The following is a 21,032-nucleotide window of genomic DNA, read 5'->3' as shown; positions in this document are numbered from 1 at the left end:
AGACAACTATGAGCACTCATAATTGCGCCAAATTTAGACTTTTAACGAATATATATATATATATATATATATATATATATATATATATATATATATATATATATATATATACATATATATATATATATATATATATACGAGGCGTATCCGGAAAGTAAGTACCGTTTTGAAAAAAACGCTATAAATTTTTTTTTTTAAAGATTATTTAATGTTTACATGAAAGATCATACCTTAAATTATTTTTCAACATAGTTTCCACTATTGTTGAGGCCCTTGTCATAGCGGCTCACCAGCTTATTTATACCGGCCTCAAAGAAACTTGCCGCCAATGAAGAGAGCCATAAATTTACAGCGTTTTTTGCGTCGTCATCACAAGCAAAGCGCCTACCTCCAAGTTCTCGTTTGATGTGCAGGAACAAATGGAAATGAGACGGTGCCAAGTCTGGGCTGTACGGCGGGTGATTAAACGGCTCCCAACCGAACTGTTCAATTAGTCTTTGAGTGTCACGAGCAGTATGGGGCCGAGCATTGTCATGCAGCAACACAATTCCTTCACTGAGCATTCCTCTACGTTTGTTTCGAATAGTTTGCCGAAGATTCCTTCACAGTCACAGTCGGCGGGATCATCGATATTTTTAAACATTATATACGGCCACAGTAAACGCAAAACACAAGACAAATCAACCGTAATGGCGCGAGTTTCTAGCCGATGAACAGAGGAAACAAGTACGCATGCACTGAGCGCCGACAGCAGCGCTGCAGCGGCATTGGAACGAAACGGTACTTACTTTCCGGATACGCCTCGTATATATACAGGGTGTCCAGCAAAGGACTCCCTGGTTTATAAATTAAGTATTAATAAAACAAACGGTATGCTTATTGTGAACCCATAAACTACTGATGAAACAACTAACCTCTTCGCAGCACTATTTATATAGACTTCGATTGCAACTACAGCGGCAGCGCCACCTGTTGGCATTTTTTAAACTAATTTCCAATTCCTGCATACGATTTTTATGGGTTTCGCAATAAACACACCGTGTATTTTATTTCAATATCGTCCTTTGTTTCCGAGATATTTAATTTTTAAGCCAGAGAGTCCTTTACTGGTCTTTAATACTTTGCAGACTTGGTATTGTGTGTAAATCTTAAAAAAGCGTCTCTTTATGCTCAATAGTAATGCACTATCAGAACATAGGGTCTATAAGTCATTTAAGCGATGTCCAGAATGCTTGAAGACTGAAACATTTTTACAATGTTTAGAGAATACAAAAAAGCATAAAAAACTGAAGCATAAAAAAAGCTCAATGTAGCATAAAAATGTATTTTTTTTACGCTGCAATCGGATTTATTGAAAAATCCGTAGCTTATGTTATTGAATGACGTAATTGTACTCTCACAAGTCCGGCCTCTAGTAGAATATATTAACGGAATCCTTCTTGAATTTCGGTTACAATTTACGATTCATAGAACTTGGAAATATATTTTAATGAATAATATAGTCTGCCTATCATTCATAGTTGTTGTTTTTTTTTATTTGCAAAAAGCAGTTTGTAAAACAGAGTTAATAAGGATACTAAAGAACACTTTTATCGGGTATGGTTATACGAAAAAATATTGTTCGATAAATAAGAAAAAAAAACCTCATTTTAAAACCTTTATTTGACCTAGATGCTTTTATTCCGCAATAAAACCATCGTAAAAACGATAATAATAGAGATGCTTCTACGTAATAAAATGAGCTAGCTAAAATTTAAATATTTTTAGTTTCTTTGGCATCAAATGTTAGTGCCATAAATATTTGCTTTCACTTGAGCAGAACCAAGTAAAACTTTCATTTCTAATTTTCAACACTGCTTTATGTTTAAACAGTAAATGTTTGCATTTGCTTTTACTGCGATACGGACACTTTAACTTTACATTGATAAAAATGCTACATGTTGGTTTTAGGATGGAAACAAAATATGTAGATTTAAATTTATATTAAGTTTACTGACTATATAGTTAATTTTAATGAAAATTGGAGAATATTAATTGCTTGAATGCGCACGTTCATTTTATTCCCTTATTTTGTTTAAAACACGCTTTCAATTATAATAGCAATAATAAGAATATTAGTAATCAATATTTTAAAGTCGCATAAGTATGCATAATTTTTTCCAGTACCGGAGTACTAGTCAGAAACAGTCAATCCTAAGAGGAGCGTAACCAGGGAGCTGTTAGCGGTTTACGTCTCCTATCGACTTCCGTTTTAAGTCAATTTGATAGTCTTAGTATTTTAATGTATAGAAACATAAAGAATATCTGCTCTGCCTCCCAAAGAAAAATTGTTGTCAAACCATTGAGTCGACGATAGCACTCAACTTGGGTCAGATGCACAAGCTCTGATGAATCTTCTGAAGGCTGCAGACACAAGGATATATTCGAATATGTATCGCGAAGGCTGCCAGAGAGGTTGAAGCTTGATTATTTCTTTTGTAAGATTATATTTTAACCTTCAGGTTTTTTTTTTTTTTACAGTATGCTGTAAAATTTTTTGGATGAGTGATACATAACTACACGAAATGCAATTAAAAAAAATAAATAACAATAAAAGGAACGGCATTTCGGCACCAATCGGGATTAATGTACATATATACGATAAAATCTCAAACGAATGACAGTAGAACGAAATATCCGTTTAGGTAGGCGAACACCCTAATTTTAGATATTCTTTTCTTTTAGGAAAATGCTAATATTTTTTTTTTCGAATTTCTTTAATATGTTTTAAAACTAAAAGTTTTATTAATTTAAAGATAAAATTTTTATTTAAAAGTAATTTCTCAATAAATATTTTTGAGCCAAAAACGTATAGAATGAACATAGTCGAAAGATTAAAGGTACAGTTATTTGAAGACAGAAGTCAATTTAAGGTAGGCAAACACCCTAATTTTCGAAAAAAAATGAATTTTAAGATTTTGAGAAGTTCCCAGTGTTCTTGTTCCTAAATCCGCAATTAATTTTTAAATAAAGGAATTATTGAGAAAACTAGAAGAAATGTACTAATTTCAAATGCACTGCTTATAACTCAAATGTAATTTTTTTTTCTTGATTTTCTCATAACCACGTTTTCAAAGTTATTATTTACGCCAACAGCTCATGCGAAAAAAGTATTAACTCTAAATATTTGAAACTTTGCCAAAATGGTAATTGAACATATTAATGTGATATAAACCTCTAAAATTAATGTACATGCAATGTGTGGTTTTTAAATAATGATCAATTAAACTTAGGGGGAAAAAGTACATTTTTCGGGGGAATTTTTCAAACATTTACCCATAGAACCTGTTTTTATTTATTTATTTGTTTATTTTTTTACAAATTGGAAGATCACTCTCTGATACGTAACGAAGAGATAGACACAAAAATTTTTAAAAATTATGAAAAAGTGAATGCACTCGAAGTGTTAAGGAAATGGTAGTTTTTTGCTAAAAATATGGCTTTTTTATTTAAAAAAAAACTATACAAATTTTTTTTTCAACAAAAAAGAAGTCAAAATGTGCTATTTATGTCAAATTTAATAACCTTATAAAGTTTTACCAAAGTGCAATAGAGAGTGAAGAAAAAATTATTTAGGGTGTTCGCTCACCTTAAAGGAAATAAATTTTCAGTCCCGATTTAATTTCCATTACATTACTTGAATTCCATTACAACGAAATATCCATTATAGCAAACAAAATGTGCTGTACTTTGAAGGTCGTTGTTACAGAATTTTCCTGTATATAGACGGATTAACTAATTTTTCAGTAAAACTTAATACAAAAGAAAATAGTTTTACTCTTTCAGCTACGTTTTGACAAAGAACTCTAACATTAGACTAATTTTTTTATTTCCTTAAATGAAGCTAAAAGGAAAATTAATTGATCTCTGAACCATCCCCTGTTTCGTACACTAGTTTGATCCTATATGTACATTACATTACAGTAGGGAACTGAAACTGTTAGTCAGAAGAAAGTGATTGTAAAATAAAAGCCCGATAATTCTTAATGTTTCACACTGAGTTTGCAGCAGGGTGGAGATATTCAATGCGTGGGTTACTATTTAAATTGAGAAGTTGCTCGTTGGACTGTTTGTTGTTAAGGAAAATCATGCTCAGCATGAATATTTTGAACAAAATATTTAAAAAGGAAATCTAAAATTGAAACTCGTTAAACTTAGATAATCTTTTCTATTATTAATTTTTTCCATGGTAAAAATATATTTTTAATAAAAATAGTACTTTTTTTTTTTTTAATTTTCAACAATAAATCTTAAAAGACAGGATTAGCTGTTACCTCTGTGCGTATTAAAGTAAAACCTACAATCCACGTTAATCTGCCATACGTTTTTGCAAAAGCTATCTCAACTAATTTCGTTAACTGTGTTTCTCTCTCTCTCTCTTTTAACCAGAAATTTTGCAAACTACTGTCCGTTTTAAAAAGCAAAGACTACCACTCAGGACAGGATCCATTTCAAAAAGGGGCGATAGTTTGAGGATGGGCACTTATCACTCGCACTTGCTTGAACCTTTTACTTCCGGGTTTCCCTCCCTATTTTGATAAAATCACAGCAGACCTGACGCATGCGCAAATTGGCGCTAAGTCTCGGCTTAGAAAAACAAGCAGTATCTTTCACTCTGGACCTTACACTTGCGCACTGCGCGCAAAGATAAAGTATTTAAAGCAGTACGCAACCACGATACCCGAGCGATGGATTTAATATAAAACCAATTTCTGGTTACTGAGATTAAGGGAACCTTACAATTGGGAATAAGTAAACTTTGTCGAAACAAGGTTACGTATAGTTTAGTTCTTAGCGGCAGATCAATAATTGAAAGCAATAGTTGCTCACCTAAAGTGAAGCAAGGTGGAAATCTATATATCGCGTGAAATTATCTCTATTCTCAAAGCTAGCCCTCCTAAATCAGCAGTTTCAGGCTCATTTTTTCCTCGTCCCCAAAACTTATTCCACCTATCTGATTTAAGTTCGATCGATGCCATACTTTTCTCTATTAATTACTTTTGGGATATCAACTACCTTCAGCTCCACAAATATCTTCTGTTTGAGCTTCGAGTCTTTAATCATTGTCGATTGCCCTACCTGTTCATTGCTAAAGCATCATTCTGTAAAAGATTCCAATGTTCGACAGCATTAATATTCATAAGTAAATTTATGCCTGAATTTCGGGTAATAGTTCTCCGTAAGGAAAGGTGTTTAAATAGATAAATTCAATTACTTTATGCCATCTCCTTTGGGATTTCAATATTTGCATTAAAAGAGAGATTAATTTAATCAACACACCTAACTAATGTTCTTGGTCGTTTTTGAGGCAATTTTCCCTTTACTTCGATTCATTTCCATAAAATAAAAGGGGATATTTTTTCTTTAAGAAGTGGGTCAGGAAACGTAAAGTTGATGATGCTTTGGCTTAAAATTGAACCCAAGTGTCGCGCTTAAAAAATGAAATGATCTTTTTGCTTATAATTTAACATTTGTTTCAGGATAAATTATTTTAATTTGGATATTAAACGTATTTTTATATCCATAAATAAAATGTTGCTGCAAATTATGCCTCATTTGTTATATTTATGTTCTACCAAATGGTCTTGAAGTTTTTTAAATGCACGAGTGTTACTTTTTCAATTGTTACCTTTTTTCTTCCTCTTTTTCAGATGGGAAACGCCAAAGATTTTGCTTAAGAGAGGACTATTTTTATTAACAGATGCTATTTTGTGGACAACAGTAGTTATGGTAAGCTTTTTAATTTCAAACTATTTTATTTTCGTGATAATTAAGGAGTTAAATATGCACCCATGTAAAGAATTATATAGCTATCACTTTTACAGTACCATCAAAAGTATATTTTTTCAGTATTGTTAATGAAGATACATAATTGCGATAAATGTTTTTCGTTCGGACGATGTCTTTCAAAACGCAATACTTTTTTTTTTGAAATATGTTTATTGCAGTAATATTAACAGAATTCGACAAGTTGAATGATACTTTTATTGTATAATCGATAGTTTTATTATCGGTATTCTTCTACAATGCAAACCTGCTAACTTTCGAGATTGTACAGAACGCCTCCCTCCCCCTCCCCCCCCCACACAAAAATACTGAAGCATTTTTAATCAGTGGTCTTTTGAACTTTAAACTGTCAAATTAATTCACTTAATTAGAATTTCGGCTTGCGTCGAAAGAAAAACTGTAATGCATAGAAAGTACTGTACTGCCGTGGGCATGTAAAAGGCAATATCTGCAGAAATGAGATATTTGAAGAAACACGTTTCGAGTTCAGTGCTAACAACAGAGAAATGTCGGAATTTGACGTTTCTTTCTTTTTTTTCCTCAGCGGAAAACAAATAATCAAGCTTATGCAGTCATGCTAACCTACACTAGATAATAAAAATGCCAAAAAAGTAAATAAATGAATAAATAAAATAAATATAATAAAATAAATAAATAAATAAATAAATAAGATAAATATAATAAAATAAATAAATAAATAAAATTAATATAATAAAATAAATAAATAAATAAATAAATAATAAAAATTTTCCAGTTATTGCCTTTTACCTGCCCAGGGCAATACAATTATCACGCAGGTAAGATTCACGCTAAACAGTAGGTAAAACCTGACATGTAAATTAGGTTAGCATTTAAACCCTCTTATATTTCTCAAACGACCAGCTTCTAACATTTTTTTTAAAATCTGGGTCGCTTATTTCAAGGGCTTTTTGAAAACTTGAGGTAATTTGAGGTAAGTGTTTTCAAATTAGAAATATTAGTTTGAAAAAAAAAATAAGAAAACTTTCCTGTATAGGAACTTTAACTGGTGTAGCATTTTATCGGCTTTAAAGTGATATTTGAATCGGTACGGGACTTCGTTTATGTGGAAAACGAAAAAAAAATTTAGCGCTTAACAGTAAGCATTATATTGTTTCTTTCTTACCGAAAATGCAATCCCATTTCAACTGAGGCAAAAATCAAGCGGCATTTAAAGGTTTAAGTAGTTTTCTTTACGTTGGCTACATTTTTTCGCTGTTAAAAAGGCGATTAAAAATCAAACTAGGCTTTGTTAAAAATTAAGTAACGCTAACTTAAAAACGTTCATCAATTCCGTTCTATGAACCCTGGGAGCCCCTATTTTTAACACAGCTACCTTCACTCGTGGTTTTTACAGGCTCCTCAATGGTACACAGTTTAAAAAATGCGGTTCTTTCTTGCATCTTTTTTGTTTTAAAATATTAAAATAGACAGTTTGAAGCTTTAAAAAAATGATGTAGGTGAAAAGTAACTTGGAGCATAAAATAATTATATATATATATATATTAGGGTGGTCCTTATTTTCGAAAGTTCATATTTTTTCAAAATTATTTGTAATTTTGTTCAGTTACACCAAAACATTAAAAATACAAAATTTCAGCTCAATCCGATAATATTAACACGTGCCGCATTGGCCTTGAAGTTTCATGCATCTGACTGTCTAACATGCTACGACGAGTCGGCGCCAAGTGCGTTCGAATTCGCTACAAGCGCGACTACAAGTCTCGACAAGTCAATTTTGTTTTTACATATTATTTGTTCAATGCTACATTCGTTTTAGTTTCGTACTTGAAGTGCATAAGAAAAGACGTGCTATATAAGTAATTGATAAAAGTGCTGAAATGTCCACTTTGCGGAACAATATTTATCTAGTTGGAGTGATGAAAAATCAAATCTGCGGTAGTAAATTACCATGTAAACGAGATGTTTTGAGTGTACTTTTTTATAACATGAGAGTGGTAAATTTAAATCTTAATGATAGCAGTGCTTTAGTTATTGATGAAGTGGTCGTTTTTTGGAAAAAAGCAAGAATCCCAGTTCAAAACCGTTCAAACTGTATTTCGAAATTAAAATCTTTGTACGATAATGTCAGAAATTTAGAAAAATCTAAAAATAGAGATACTGAACGGCAGAGAGAAAAAGAAAATGATTTTAAAGAAGCTTTAGACAACCTTTTCGATATTGCCACCTTAAATGCGTTAAATGAGATTAAAATCGCCGAAGATAGAGAATTTTTAATTAAGCAAAGGGAGAAAGGTAGAGTAGGTTGTATGTTGGGAGTAGATATCAAATTATTACGTAAGGAAAAGCGGAAAGAAGAACGCACAGCTGCAGAGTTGAAAAGAAAAGAAGATTTGTTGGAAAATTCTAGTTGTTCGATTGGACATTTTAAAATGGAAGATAAAGAACACGAAGATTCACAGAAAAAAGTGATAAATCAAGACAACAGTGAAGATGACATATATTTCATATCGGAATCTCAACAGGGTCCATCTTCAAACAAGAGAGGACGAAAGACGTTAATGACACCTCGCCTGGCCGCTGCCTTGGACAAATGTAAAGTGAGTGACAGGGATGCAATGCATATTATTTCTGCCGTCCTAGAAGCTCTTAATATAGATATCACCGAGTTTGTTCTCAATAGATCGTCTATCAAAAGAAATAGAGAGATTTTGCGGAAAATAAAATATTCATCAATAAAATCGGTAGGAAATGATGCAAATTTTATTGAAGTGCATTGGGATTCCAAATTATTGCCTGATATCACAAAAAATGAGAAAATTGATCGGCTTCCTGTGATCGCGGTTGGTTTAGATTTTGAACAATTATTAGGAGTACCTGGAATTGCATCATCAGGAGGATCGGAAGTTTGCTCTGCTGTGTTCCATATCACTGATGAATGGAATTTAACCGAAAAAATTCAAGCCTTTTGTTTTGATACTACAGCATCAAACACTGGACGTATAAAAGGAGCTGCAGTTCTGCTTCAACAAAGGTTAGGGCGAGATATTTTGTGGCTTCCATGCCGACACCATATATTTGAGGTCGTTTTGGCTGGTGTATTCACGAGGACAAAAGCAATTGTAACATCCGGCCCTGAAATTGCTCAATTCAAAGCACTTAAAGAAAACTGGAAGAATATTGATAAAATGAAATTTTTAGATTATACCAGCGATGAAGCCGTTTATAATGCACTGAAAGATGTAGCGCCCGAAATTATTTATTTTGTGAAACAGAAACTTGCAGAAGAGCAACCACGTGATGACTACAAAGAGTTTTTGCAATTGACGCTCATTTTTTTGGGAGATAAAACAAATGTGAGTTTTAGGGCCCCCGGTGCATATCATTTAGCGAGATGGATGTCTAAAGCGATTTATTGTTTAAAACTTTTTTTATTTCGCGATCAAATGAAAATGAGAAAGGATAATTCCAAACTGAATGCAGAAATTTGCGTTTTCGTTGTATACTGTTATGTAGAGGCCTGGTTTTCAGCAACGAATACTACAGGAGCTCCCCTAAATGATATATATTTTTTGAGAAAATTGGTTAAATTTAAAAATATTAATGAAAACATTGCAACCATTGCAATAACAAAATTTTTAAACCATTTATGGTATCTAAGTGAAGAGTGTGCTGCCATGGCAATATTTGACGATAGAATTGAGAGAGTTGAAAAAATTAGAATGGCTCAAAAAATTATGGAATGTGCAAGTAAAAACATAGAAACTGTGAATGAAAAAGAAGAAGAAAATGAAGAGACAGAAGTCATTGAGAAAAAACTATCGTTGCAAATCCGAGATGTCCAAAATTTTGTTCAAAAAGATCTACCAACTGAATTATTGTCCGCCAATTCACTTCAGTTATTTAAACGATTCGGTATTTGTGTTGAATTTCTTCAGGACGATCCGCTGAATTGGGAAAACAGAGAGGATTATCGCACAGGAAAAAATATCATTTCAACCTTAAAATGTACAAATGATATTGCAGAAAGAGGAGTCAAGTTGATTGAGGATTACAATGAAAAAATGACGAAAAATGAACATCAAAAACAATTTTTGATACAGGTATGTATAAACAAATTTAATTTTTTGTTATTTTTTTCTTGAACACATTATATAGGCTAGGTTTAGAAAACACATTCAATATTATTTTTTTTTATTCAGGTTGTTCAGGAGTACCGGAGAGAGTTCCCAGTCGCCACAAAAGGAGGCTTACTTAAATCCAAAATATGTATCTGAAGTGGATGTATCATTTCAATAAATAAAAAATATAGTATTAGGATAAACTATATCTTTATTTTACGTTTTCATTTTAATTAGTATGTTTTTATACTAAAATTTAAAAAAAATGCGTAATTTTATGTTTACAGTCGAGCGTACATTGTCGTTCTTATAGGTAATAACTGCCTTACATTGAATCTCACAACTTCAGCGTCGATGCGGCACGTGTTAATATTAACCGATTGAGCTGAAATTTGTTATATTTTCATGTCTTATATAAAGGTACATTCTGGCAAATAATTTCTAAAAAATTCGAAAAAAAATTTTTTTCCTTATAAATAAGGACCACCCTAATATATATATATACACGACAAATTTTTTATACACTCATTTTAAAACACATTTAAAGCTGTAAAGTCAAGCTTTTGATCAGACTAAAATGACTCCCTTCCCTTTTTATTAAAGATAGAAATTTTATCTGCTGTGAGCACTCTCTTGTCAGTAAAGCAATCACAACTTTCCATTAAAACTGGCTCAAAACATCATGTGTTAATTCATTATTCAAAATTTAGTTCAGCATTTCTTCAGTTTCATGCTGCGATTATTTTAGTTTTAAAAATTTTCTTTAAATTTCTTTTTTTTTTTTTTTTTGGTTCTTGCAGAAATCTACTTAATATCTCAAACTTAAACAATAAGGGTTTTCAAACTGCCCAATGTCCAATGTTGAAAATATTGAACGACTGGAATTTCTCTGTTTTGCATTTTTGAAAACATTTGTGTGTATCTAAGAAATGAAAACTTAAAATGAATATATAGTTTAATTTTACAAATTTAAAATGATTATTTAACAGCTTTTAATAATTTGCTTATTGAAAAACTCAAAGTTAAACAGGTTACTATATTCGCATGCAACCTATTTATTATAACGTAAATTATACTATATTATTACTATTTAATAACTTCGTGACCTAAATAGATTATATGTGGTAAATAGGACTTCATTTTCAAAACCTCTATCATTTTTATTAACAATCATATTAATAAAACACTTTATAATCAACGATAGTCTAACTACTTAGAAACTTTTTTAAATTCTGTTTTTATAAAAATAACTACTTCAGAAAAGAAGAATAAAAGTTAAAGTCTCCTTTTCCGTCAAAAAATAAATTTAATAGCTTTTCCATTATTAACCATATTTGAATCCCTCGTTTAATGTTCATTATGCTTGAATTTCTTTAGTCACCGGGAGAAATTCTTTCCTGATTATAACCGTTGCATGACTTGTTTAGTTATCAAAATAGACCCTGCTTAACAAAACCGCAGAAATATTCTACGATATTTTAAACATTATTGCAGATTTTAAATGGTTGTGGGAAGTTAAAAAGTGCGTTCTGGTTTATTGTAATAGTAATGATTTTTTTTTTCAGTTTGTGATGTTAGTGGCCTTTCGTCTTTGGATGTTGCAAGGATCGATGCCAAGATTTTCGGAAGAAGACAATCCTGCATCATTTTGCCCATCTTTGCTCACAAGGTAAGAATTATGATTAGAGTATGTTCTTTCCTTTGTTTAAAATGGTAGGAACCTTTAAATAAGTATTATCTAGGACTGTAAAACACTGAAATCAGAATTAAGTGGATGTAGCTTATTTAGTTTAGGTGTGAATAATGTTTGAATATTTTCGTAACTCCAGACTTAATAATTTTGAATGGAGTAAGTAAATGTATAAATTTACTGTATTCGATATTTTATTGTATCTTTTTATTATACTCCTATGTTATATTGGGAGAAATGAACGATCTTTATGTGGGAGGAAAAACGTCATTTTGCAACAGCGTATAAAATTTAATAATAAAATTGTGTACATCAATACTTCCTAACTGAAAATATCGTTGCCTCCAAGCAGCAGTAGGATATCTTAGTGCTACTTCTGGCATTAGATGTCTTAGCGTTGCTCTGAGGCGACGATATTGTCTATTTTATGCACAAGTACGTGTACGGAGCATTTTTTTTATCGCAGAAATGTCTGCAAATGTGTTCTTTCTCATTTTAAAGCTTAAGGTGCAATTTTTCCCTTCTTTCCCCTGCATTAAAAAAAATATTGCCTTTCCAGTAATTTATGCTCTAACGTACGAGTACTCTCAAGAAGCAAGAAGACTCACTCAAGGTACATTAAACAGGTTATATATACTGATATTAAATGATGAAATTAACAACGGTTTAATGCACAAGAATTGCAACTTGCATTAAAACGTTGGTAATTCATTCATTTACTTTCAGGAACAAAGGTATATTTTGCAGTAAGTTACTGGCCCTAAGCCAATGCTAAGGCAGAAAGGAATACATAAAATACACCACCAGCTCAGTTATTCCATTCGAGGACTAAAGTTTCGCGCTCTTTAGCACTCATCAGCCCGGAATAGGAAGCAACTGAGCTGAACGCGAAAAACCTCTTAAGGGAGCCAAGACAGCCAAACAAACTGGTAGCTAATGACCGCAACAGTAATACGATTCAACCCAAAGAAACCTTTTAGTTATACCAAGCACTTTCAACATTTCGTCTCTTTGAAACACTAAACTGATAATAATAATATTAGTAATAATAGCAACCGACTTGCGTCGAATATTCCTTAGATATAGATTTGATAAATAAAAAACTGCTTTCGCAACACATTTTTCTACCCTTCTTATGTGTCAGCTGTAACGCAATAAGTTTAAGGGAGTAAAATTCTTTGGATCCTATTAAGGTTTTGCTGGAAACATAGCCGATTTATCTTCATTAATTAAAACGCATATGTTTCATGCATCTCGATTAAGATAGAGTTTGCAGCTGCTGATCGACTGAGTAAAAAAAGGGGGGGGGGGGAATGATTAAAAATAAAAGCATCATGCGCCACCCGGTAGTCGAAGGTAATGTAGTAGTCAATAATACTGATCAATAGTAATTGTTGTTTTCGAAAAAAACTCAAAAATGTATTTAAAAAAATATTTTTTTTTTAACGCTGTGCCAATAATAATGAAACACATTTTTTCAAAAGGTGATATCGTCCTAACTAGAAAATGATTATCTTCCAAATTAAAAACGCAACAAAATATCGTGAATTACCGTAAGATAAAGCAGTAAGAAATGGTATCCTAAGAAATGGCTGTCTAGGTTTCCCTCTTCGGCGGGTTTTATTTCGAGGCAGCAATTTTTTCAAGAAAATAAAAAAACACCCCCAGCTTACTTTTTTTCTGCATTTTAACGTATGTTAAAATAAAAAACTTCGGAGTCTTTAAAGGCAAGTCCCATGCCGGGATTGACGTTGATTATACCATGAGCAAACAATACCATGTGTTTTAGAAGTAAACATTTTACCACAATGTTTCTACATTTTAGCATATAACATTTTAAGTGATGCAGTAAAAAATATCAACTGTTACTTTTACAGATCAAGAAGCCAAAGTACTTCAACATTTTTTTTCTTTAATTTATGCTCACAAAATGCGGTCTAAATTGTTTTTGTTGTAAAACAATGATTCAAATACTAGATTGGTTTTAGTTTATAGATTGGGAAAAAAAGCTTCAAAAATATTAAATAGCAGACATGTCTTCAATTTTAGAAAAATCACGTTGCATCTTCAACAAACAATCAATTTTATGTAATAAAGAAAATAATAATATATATTTTTATCTTCATTCGAACTTTAAGAGCAATCTTCGTTTAGCTGCTGTTCCTAAACAGTAATATTCTATTTTAAAAAAATACGAACAATCATTTTAAACTTAGCGTTTTGCACACTCAGTAAGTAATGCATTTTTAGATAGACAATAGACTGTTTCCAAACACATGTTTGGAAACAGTCAAATGGAACATGTTGTCATGTTCTCAAATAAGTAAAAAATAAATAAATAAATATATATATATATATATATATATATATATATATATTTTACTTATTTGAGAAAATATTTAGAAATTACTGAACCACCTCTTTATGCAAATTATTTAAAACTATTAAGTGACTGTGATTAAATTGAAGCCCTATCAATCAAAGAGAAAATCAATCTCTTAACGTATTTTTTCTTTATAATGGATTTGCGTCATGGGAAAATAAATTTATTTCCGGAAACTGGCAACGTAAAAACATCCTAAAGTGACGTAATTTCACTCTTAATAAATCAATTCTTAATACCTTTTGAAACTTGGAGGTTTAAAAGAAGAAGGAAAATTATTTTCGAGGAAAAGAAAGTGTTATCTGTATATTTTTATTAAAATTTCTTAATTCATTATAATAAGTTTTGTTTTAGTTTTATTTTGTTTTCAAGTTAAGTAATATAATTTAGGTACCATCATAAAGCGGTATTTAATTATGATAGTTTTGAGCTAAAATTATAATTACATTATTTTGAACAAATTTTCCAAAGTTGTCGGATTTAATCTTATTTCCCTTATTTTCGGAAAGTTCTTAAGAAAAATACGTTTTCACAAAATACTTACAGAACTAAAATGGCTACTTTGCTGTTTAAAAAAGTATATGCTTACGTTATAAAAATTCTGTTAAGTATTTAATTTTTAAAGTTCACAGCAAGAAAAATATTCCGAAAATTGTTCGGTTATTTCTCTGCTTAAAAGTAGTACAATGAGCTACCAAAAGCAAAGTTTGCGTGTGCTTCAATAGGTAGTTTAGTATGAACCATGGCCCCACTTTATTCTTATAGGCCTTGACAATCGCTGAATCACATGGCAACAAAGAGAGCAATACTTCAATGTTGGCCTGTTTATATTACATGGCCATTGATTGATGGATGCAAGGGTTCCGTTCAGCGCCTCCTGAGGTCAAAATGGGCGACGTCCAACCAAAAATAAACAAACTTTAAAACGTTGACATTGACTGGTGGATGCATGAGTGGATCATAGTTGCATCGGTTTAACAAAAAAAAGTTATAAATTGTCAATGCCCGTTAAGCCACAGACTGTTAAGCGTCAGCGCCATCTAGTGGGACCAACTTAATGAAAGGTGTAAAACTAAGAGTGGGATTCGCATCTTTACAAAAGGCTGTTCCTTCAAAGTATCACTTAGCCTTTACGAACAACTTCAACAGCAGAAACATATAAATGCTCACTGTTCTTATTTTTTAGTAGTTATAAACTAAATTCGTTCATACATAGTTAAATTACTTATTGCTACAAATTTACATTTCCAGTTTGTTGCTTTAATTCATGCAATTTGAGAGAAACACAAAAGTACTTTACAGCAAGTGCTTCTAGCACAGCCGTTGTAATCAATTTTAATGAATTAGATACTTAAATGGTTGTGAAATTTAAGATGACAATTAGACTGAATCCTTTAATTGTTTTACTATACACATGATGCATGATTTTCTTTTCTTTTTTTAATCAAGAATTTTTTTTTTTTAACTGTTCGCGAAATAGTGGACAAGTCCATCTCAGCTGGAGGTTCCATCTCTCCCGTAATTAAACTACACAAAATCTAATACACTGCTTAAAAGCAGATACAACATTATTCTGCAGTATTGCAAAATATGTAAATGTGACAAATATATATCGATATGTATAATGGTATGCCATAGAGTGATCAAAAACTTCAAAAAAACGCCCGTAAATAATGTTTAGAAGAACATTTTAAACGTATGTGATTGTATTTATAATTCCAAATAAACGAAAAAGAGAGAGAGCCAAAAAGAAGAAAAGGCAGAATAAAAATGCCTAGTCAATGTTTTTTAAAATGTTTTGTCTGGAAAAACGCCTTTTGATTTTGATCTAAAACACTTGTATCTTCAGTTTTATTTACTTTAAAAACAACAATCAAAGTAAATCTTAAGCAAAAAATATGTTTATTCATTTAGCTTGAAAATTTTATACACAACTTTTCCACCACCTGGGGTTTTACCACAAAATTTGCAAAGGAGTGAAAAAGACTTTTTTTTACATAATGTCTCTTTTAATCACATTCCTATAAAGATGAAACAAAAATTAAATGTCTTGACTTTTAAAGTTCTCGGTATTCCTCCGTGTGCAGGTAAGTGGCAGAATATGTAGAAATGAGTTGTCAAGATATTTGAAGAAATGTGTATTAGATTCAATACATACAATAGGAAAATGTTGGAGTTATGCGTTTTTTTTTTCAGCGGAAACCAAATATGAAAGCTTGTACAATATAGCTAAAATACAAATGACAAAAATTAAAAAAAATAAATAAATAAAAAAAATAAAAATAAAAATCTGCAGTTACTGCCCTTTGCCTGCCGAGGGAAGTATTGGGTTTTGGCCGTGATTCCCTGCCGTTCTCGAGAAAACAGCATACGAATATACTTGCAATTTTCTTATTTAACTTGACTTGCTATCTACCAACCACAAAAACTATACATTGAGAAACGTCATGCCGCGGTAAAAGCAAATTCAATATACAACCTTAACCTTTAGTTCGGCGAAAATCATTTTTATCAACTTAACATATTCATTATAAAACGTATAATAATTATAAATATACGCTACCAGCAGAATATCTCTATTTTCAAGTTAATCCGAAATAAATCAAGTTAAAAATACTTTTTCACACAACACTATCCTTTGCCAGAAATCAATTAACTCTATGTTTATAAAAGCTATTCAATAAATTGACAAAACAAAAAACGGAAGTAGAACAAAAACATTTTTTTGACGGAGTTTAAAATTATCCTTTTTACATTTATCAAAATATTGAGCTAAAATTACTAACATGCGTCGAGCGCTGCCCATAAAAACCTATAATTATTTTTTTTTTCTTGCTCAATGTCTTATTTTTGAGACTAGACATATTCTTTGCTTAACTGTTGCTTTCGTCGTTCAGGTGCATCATTAATCACCACCGTGCGTCAGTGTCAAAACCTAGGTAGAAAAATTTAGCCGATTTTTTCAGAAATAATACAGTCTTCAACGATTTTTTTTAACAATTACTTGAGGCGTGCCGTTACTATTAGGTGTAGCCACATTTTCCCATTAATTGAGAAATTCTTGTTTTAGAAAACCGTAGCGAAAATTTAAAACCAATATAAAAAACATAACTTACGAGGTTTCATCTTTCTCGCCCCTCCTTCATTTTCGATCACTTTTATTCTCTCTCTCTCTTTGTATATATATATATATATATATATATATATATATATATATATATATATATATATATATATATATATATATATATATATATATATATATACTTTGTTGCAAATAATATACTGCCAGAAAAAAAACTTGAGCTCCCACCAAGAAATTCGGCAGCCAAGAATTTAGTCTGGTAGAATGCATGCAAATGATTTAAATTTCTTCGCCAGTGAGACAAGGGTAGGTGCGGTATTTTGCATGCGGGATGCGCAGCTAGGGATGATTAAAAGCGGTATTATTCGTTCCGTAGAGTTATTAAAATGAAACTGTCGACTTGTATGGACGCTATTGTGAATTGGACGACTATTGAGAGGCAACCGGTGGCAATTCGATCAAATGTTGAACTTTAAGAAGAGGCAAACAGAAAGTCTTACAGGAGCAGGTTGGTTGTAGTCATATCATCCGCCACCTTCATCGAAGCGATATGGTAGAAACTCGGTGCAGACAATAATTCAGCAAAGAGTGTCCACCGTTGCGGATGGTGGGGTTGTTCCGTGAACACATATGAGCGCGAGAATCCCATTTGCTTGAATGATGTTTCATACTCAAGGAGCATACTTTGTAGAATACAAGATTTTTGCAGCGATATCTAGGAAGCATTTTAATTTGCGTGCGTGTGTGCGAGTATGTGCATTTATGTACAGGTGCGGCAAATATAACTTAAGAGATCAAATGTACTAACATTAAAAGAAGTGAAATAATGTTAAATACATTGTATTATTGCTGCTTAAAAAAGACAACAGCATGACGTTTTAAAACGTTTTGTCAAAGAAATTAAGGTAGGCGAACTCCCTAATTTTCGAAAAAAATCGATTTTGAGATCTTCAGAAGTTCAGAGAATCCAAGTGTTCTTCTTTCTAAATCCGCAATTGTTTTTTAAGTCGGTGAATTATTGAGAAAACTAGAAGAAATTTACTAAACTCAATTGCGCTGCTTGTAACTCAAGTTTACTTTTTATTTCTTGATTTTCCAATAACCACGTTTTACAGTTTTTTTACGCGAACAGCTCTAGCGAAAAGCGAATTAACTCTAAAGATTTGAAACTTTGCAAACGTGGTAATTGAACACATTACTATGATATAAACCTCATAAAGTTAATGTGCATGCAATATGGGGCTTTGAAATAATGATCAATTAAACTTAGACGGCAAAAAACACAATGTTCGGGTTAAATTTTCAAACATTTACCCATTAAACCTGTTTCGAGTAAAAATATTTCCAAATTGGAGGGTCATATCACTCTCTAGCATCTCACAAAGAAATAGACACAAAAAGTTTTAAAAATAATGAAAAAGTGAATGCAGTGGAAGTGTTAAGGTAATGGTAGTTTTTTGCTAAAAATATGGCTTTTTTATTGAAAAACGCCTATTGATTTTTTTTCAACAATTAAGTAGTCAAAATGTGTTATTTATGTTATATTTTATAATCGTATAAAGTTTTAGAAATCGGTGCATTGAATGTTGAAGAAAAAAATATTTAGGGTGTTCGCCTACATTTAAAATTAGCTAAGAGTTTTAAACTGTATTCGTGCCATGTGAGTACTTGCGCATGCATGATACATCTTTACTATCAGTTGGCTACAAAGATTGTCTTGTCTTCCTTGACTATCTCAAACCATACTTGTACCCTTCCGAAAAGACATTTTTTTTACATTGAATTTTCAAAACATAACAAAAGGTTGATAAATGTTGCTTATATATTTTGCAGTGTCTGGTGTTTACAGATCTTTAAATCTGTAGGATTTTTTTCAAATGAAACTACTACTGTTTTTTTTTTTTTTTGCTTGATAATGCTCTCAAGTACGACTTCCTACAGGTGCAACAAGAATTGGGGCAAAAATAACTTGAGAGTTAAAATCATCCAGCTGATTTAACACATTTCTAGATTCATTTGAAACTCACACAACGATACAAAATGACTGTACACCCAAAAGTTTGAATATACTAGAAATAATAAAGTATTTGACGTTTCCTCGTTCCTTATCATGACTGAAAAGACTTTTCTATGCGTTTACAAATCCTATTTTCTCACTGGCAGGTTTTACACATACTCCTATCTGGCCGCTTTCAACTTCTGGATGCTACTAAATCCCAGTACCCTCTCGTATGACTGGCAGATGGGGAGCATCCCATTGGTATCTTCGGTGTTTGATATTCGTAACGCGGCTTCTCTTCTTCTGTTCCTCTTCTTAGGAGTGTCTGCTCTTCAGCTTCTCATCAGCCCTCCACCCAAGGTAAGATGAGGTAGGTGGCAGATACAAAGGATGCAACTAAAGCCAATTTTTCTACTTCCGTAGAAATTGATTATTTAGACAAGTTGTGGATAAACTAATTATTGTTTGCAAGCTTTCAGCTCTATAAGTATCTCAAAGGACTTGCAGAAAACCATTTTTTGTAAGTTGTATGATAAAAATTTTTACTGGACAGAAATAGATTACATTTTTTTTTCAAGCTGCTGAAAAGTAGATGATGACATTTTAATACATTTTAAGTTTTTGAAACTCTGCACTAAAATTGGTTCCCGACGTAACTTCCGATTGTCTAAATCAATTTTTGGAGTTTCATACTTTAGCAAAAACTTTTTAAGAAAACTCGCTTTTTTCTGACTTTTAGAAGTAATTACTATAATTTAATAATTTTTATTTTCTATTCTCTTATTGATTGAATTTGCTTTAGAAACTGTATTAAACATTTAAGGACAGTGTTTTTTTTTCTTTTTTGAGAACTAAAATCCTGTTATGTCCTGTTATCCCTGTAGATTTCCTGTTATGACGGGCAGTTAGTGCCTAACATTGATCTTCGGTAGCAGTTGTCATTCGTTTACGGCCTTGTCCAGCCCTTCTTACAACAGTTCCCTCGATTTTAAACGGTTTCCATAATGTAGAGAATGTCGCGAAATGTTCAGACATCTTGCTATATCCGTGATAGGCTGCCTTGCTTCCAAACGGCCGAAGAGTCGTCACTTCATAGATTCTTCCAAATGATACGTTGAAGCCAAAGCAGACCGATCGTAGAAATTCACTAAGTTATTCGTTATGCGCAGAGCGCTTGATTACGCATAGGATGACGTAAGCCTACATTTGCGTATCACAGACTCATTTGATAACTTTTAAATGGAAAATGCTAATTAGGATAGTTTTCCACACATTTTCTGGAAAAAATGGATCACATTGTTTGAACATTTCATTAAATATCATTTATTTTGAATACGTAAAGATAATTTTTGGACATGAGTGTACTTGATACCAAGTGACCACATGATGTTTTCCAGTTAAATACATGCTTTAAAAATAAAACGGGAGGGGGAGTCAAACCTCTGTAGTTTCCCAATATGCTTACACAAATTCTTTCGCTTTGACGTTGTCTTCATATCAATTACAATGTAAGCAATCGTCACTTATAAAGAAATAACTATTTAAATGGGGAAAAAATGTTGTGTTAATGCTGCAATTTACAATCAGTGATTAATTATCGCTTATTCCCGATATAGCAAATTAAGTTTAGATCACACGGTAAATAATAATGACTAAATATTGCAATATTGGTCATGAGTAAGGTTTTCAAACAATTAAAGCTCGCAATTTTCAGGTTTTGACAGACATTTAAATTAAATTTCCTTAGAAGTGAGACGTCGCTGCATATTTTCAGAGTCCCTGTAATTATGCTTAAAAACAATTCACACGTTTGCCCAAAAAAACTTTCAGGAGCATTTTTTTACTTTTCTTTTTTTTTTTTTTTTTCAAAAAATATTTAAACATTAATAAGTACATGAAACGTCTTGCCAGGGCAGCATCTAGCGCTTGCAGCCCTCCAAAAATATTAT

General features: G+C 31.8%; 1 protein-coding gene across 2 annotated transcripts in view; it reads left to right on the top strand.

Annotated features, from left to right (window-relative positions):
- Positions 1-21,032, top strand: part of LOC129231837 (protein O-mannosyl-transferase TMTC1-like) — a 297,404-nt gene that overhangs the window by 173,469 nt on the left and 102,903 nt on the right. For both annotated transcript variants that reach the window (XM_054866219.1, XM_054866218.1), the window contains exons 5-7: positions 5,691-5,769; positions 11,492-11,595; positions 19,248-19,443. In XM_054866219.1, the coding sequence (XP_054722194.1) occupies positions 5,691-5,769; positions 11,492-11,595; positions 19,248-19,443 (379 nt within the window). The remainder of the gene's footprint in view (positions 1-5,690; positions 5,770-11,491; positions 11,596-19,247; positions 19,444-21,032) is intronic.

Source organism: Uloborus diversus, chromosome 10, assembly GCF_026930045.1.
Source record: "Uloborus diversus isolate 005 chromosome 10, Udiv.v.3.1, whole genome shotgun sequence".
Classification (NCBI taxonomy): Eukaryota; Metazoa; Arthropoda; class Arachnida; order Araneae; family Uloboridae; genus Uloborus; species Uloborus diversus.
Note: the sequence above shows the minus strand (reverse complement) of the source record. Positions and strands in the feature narration are given on the sequence as shown.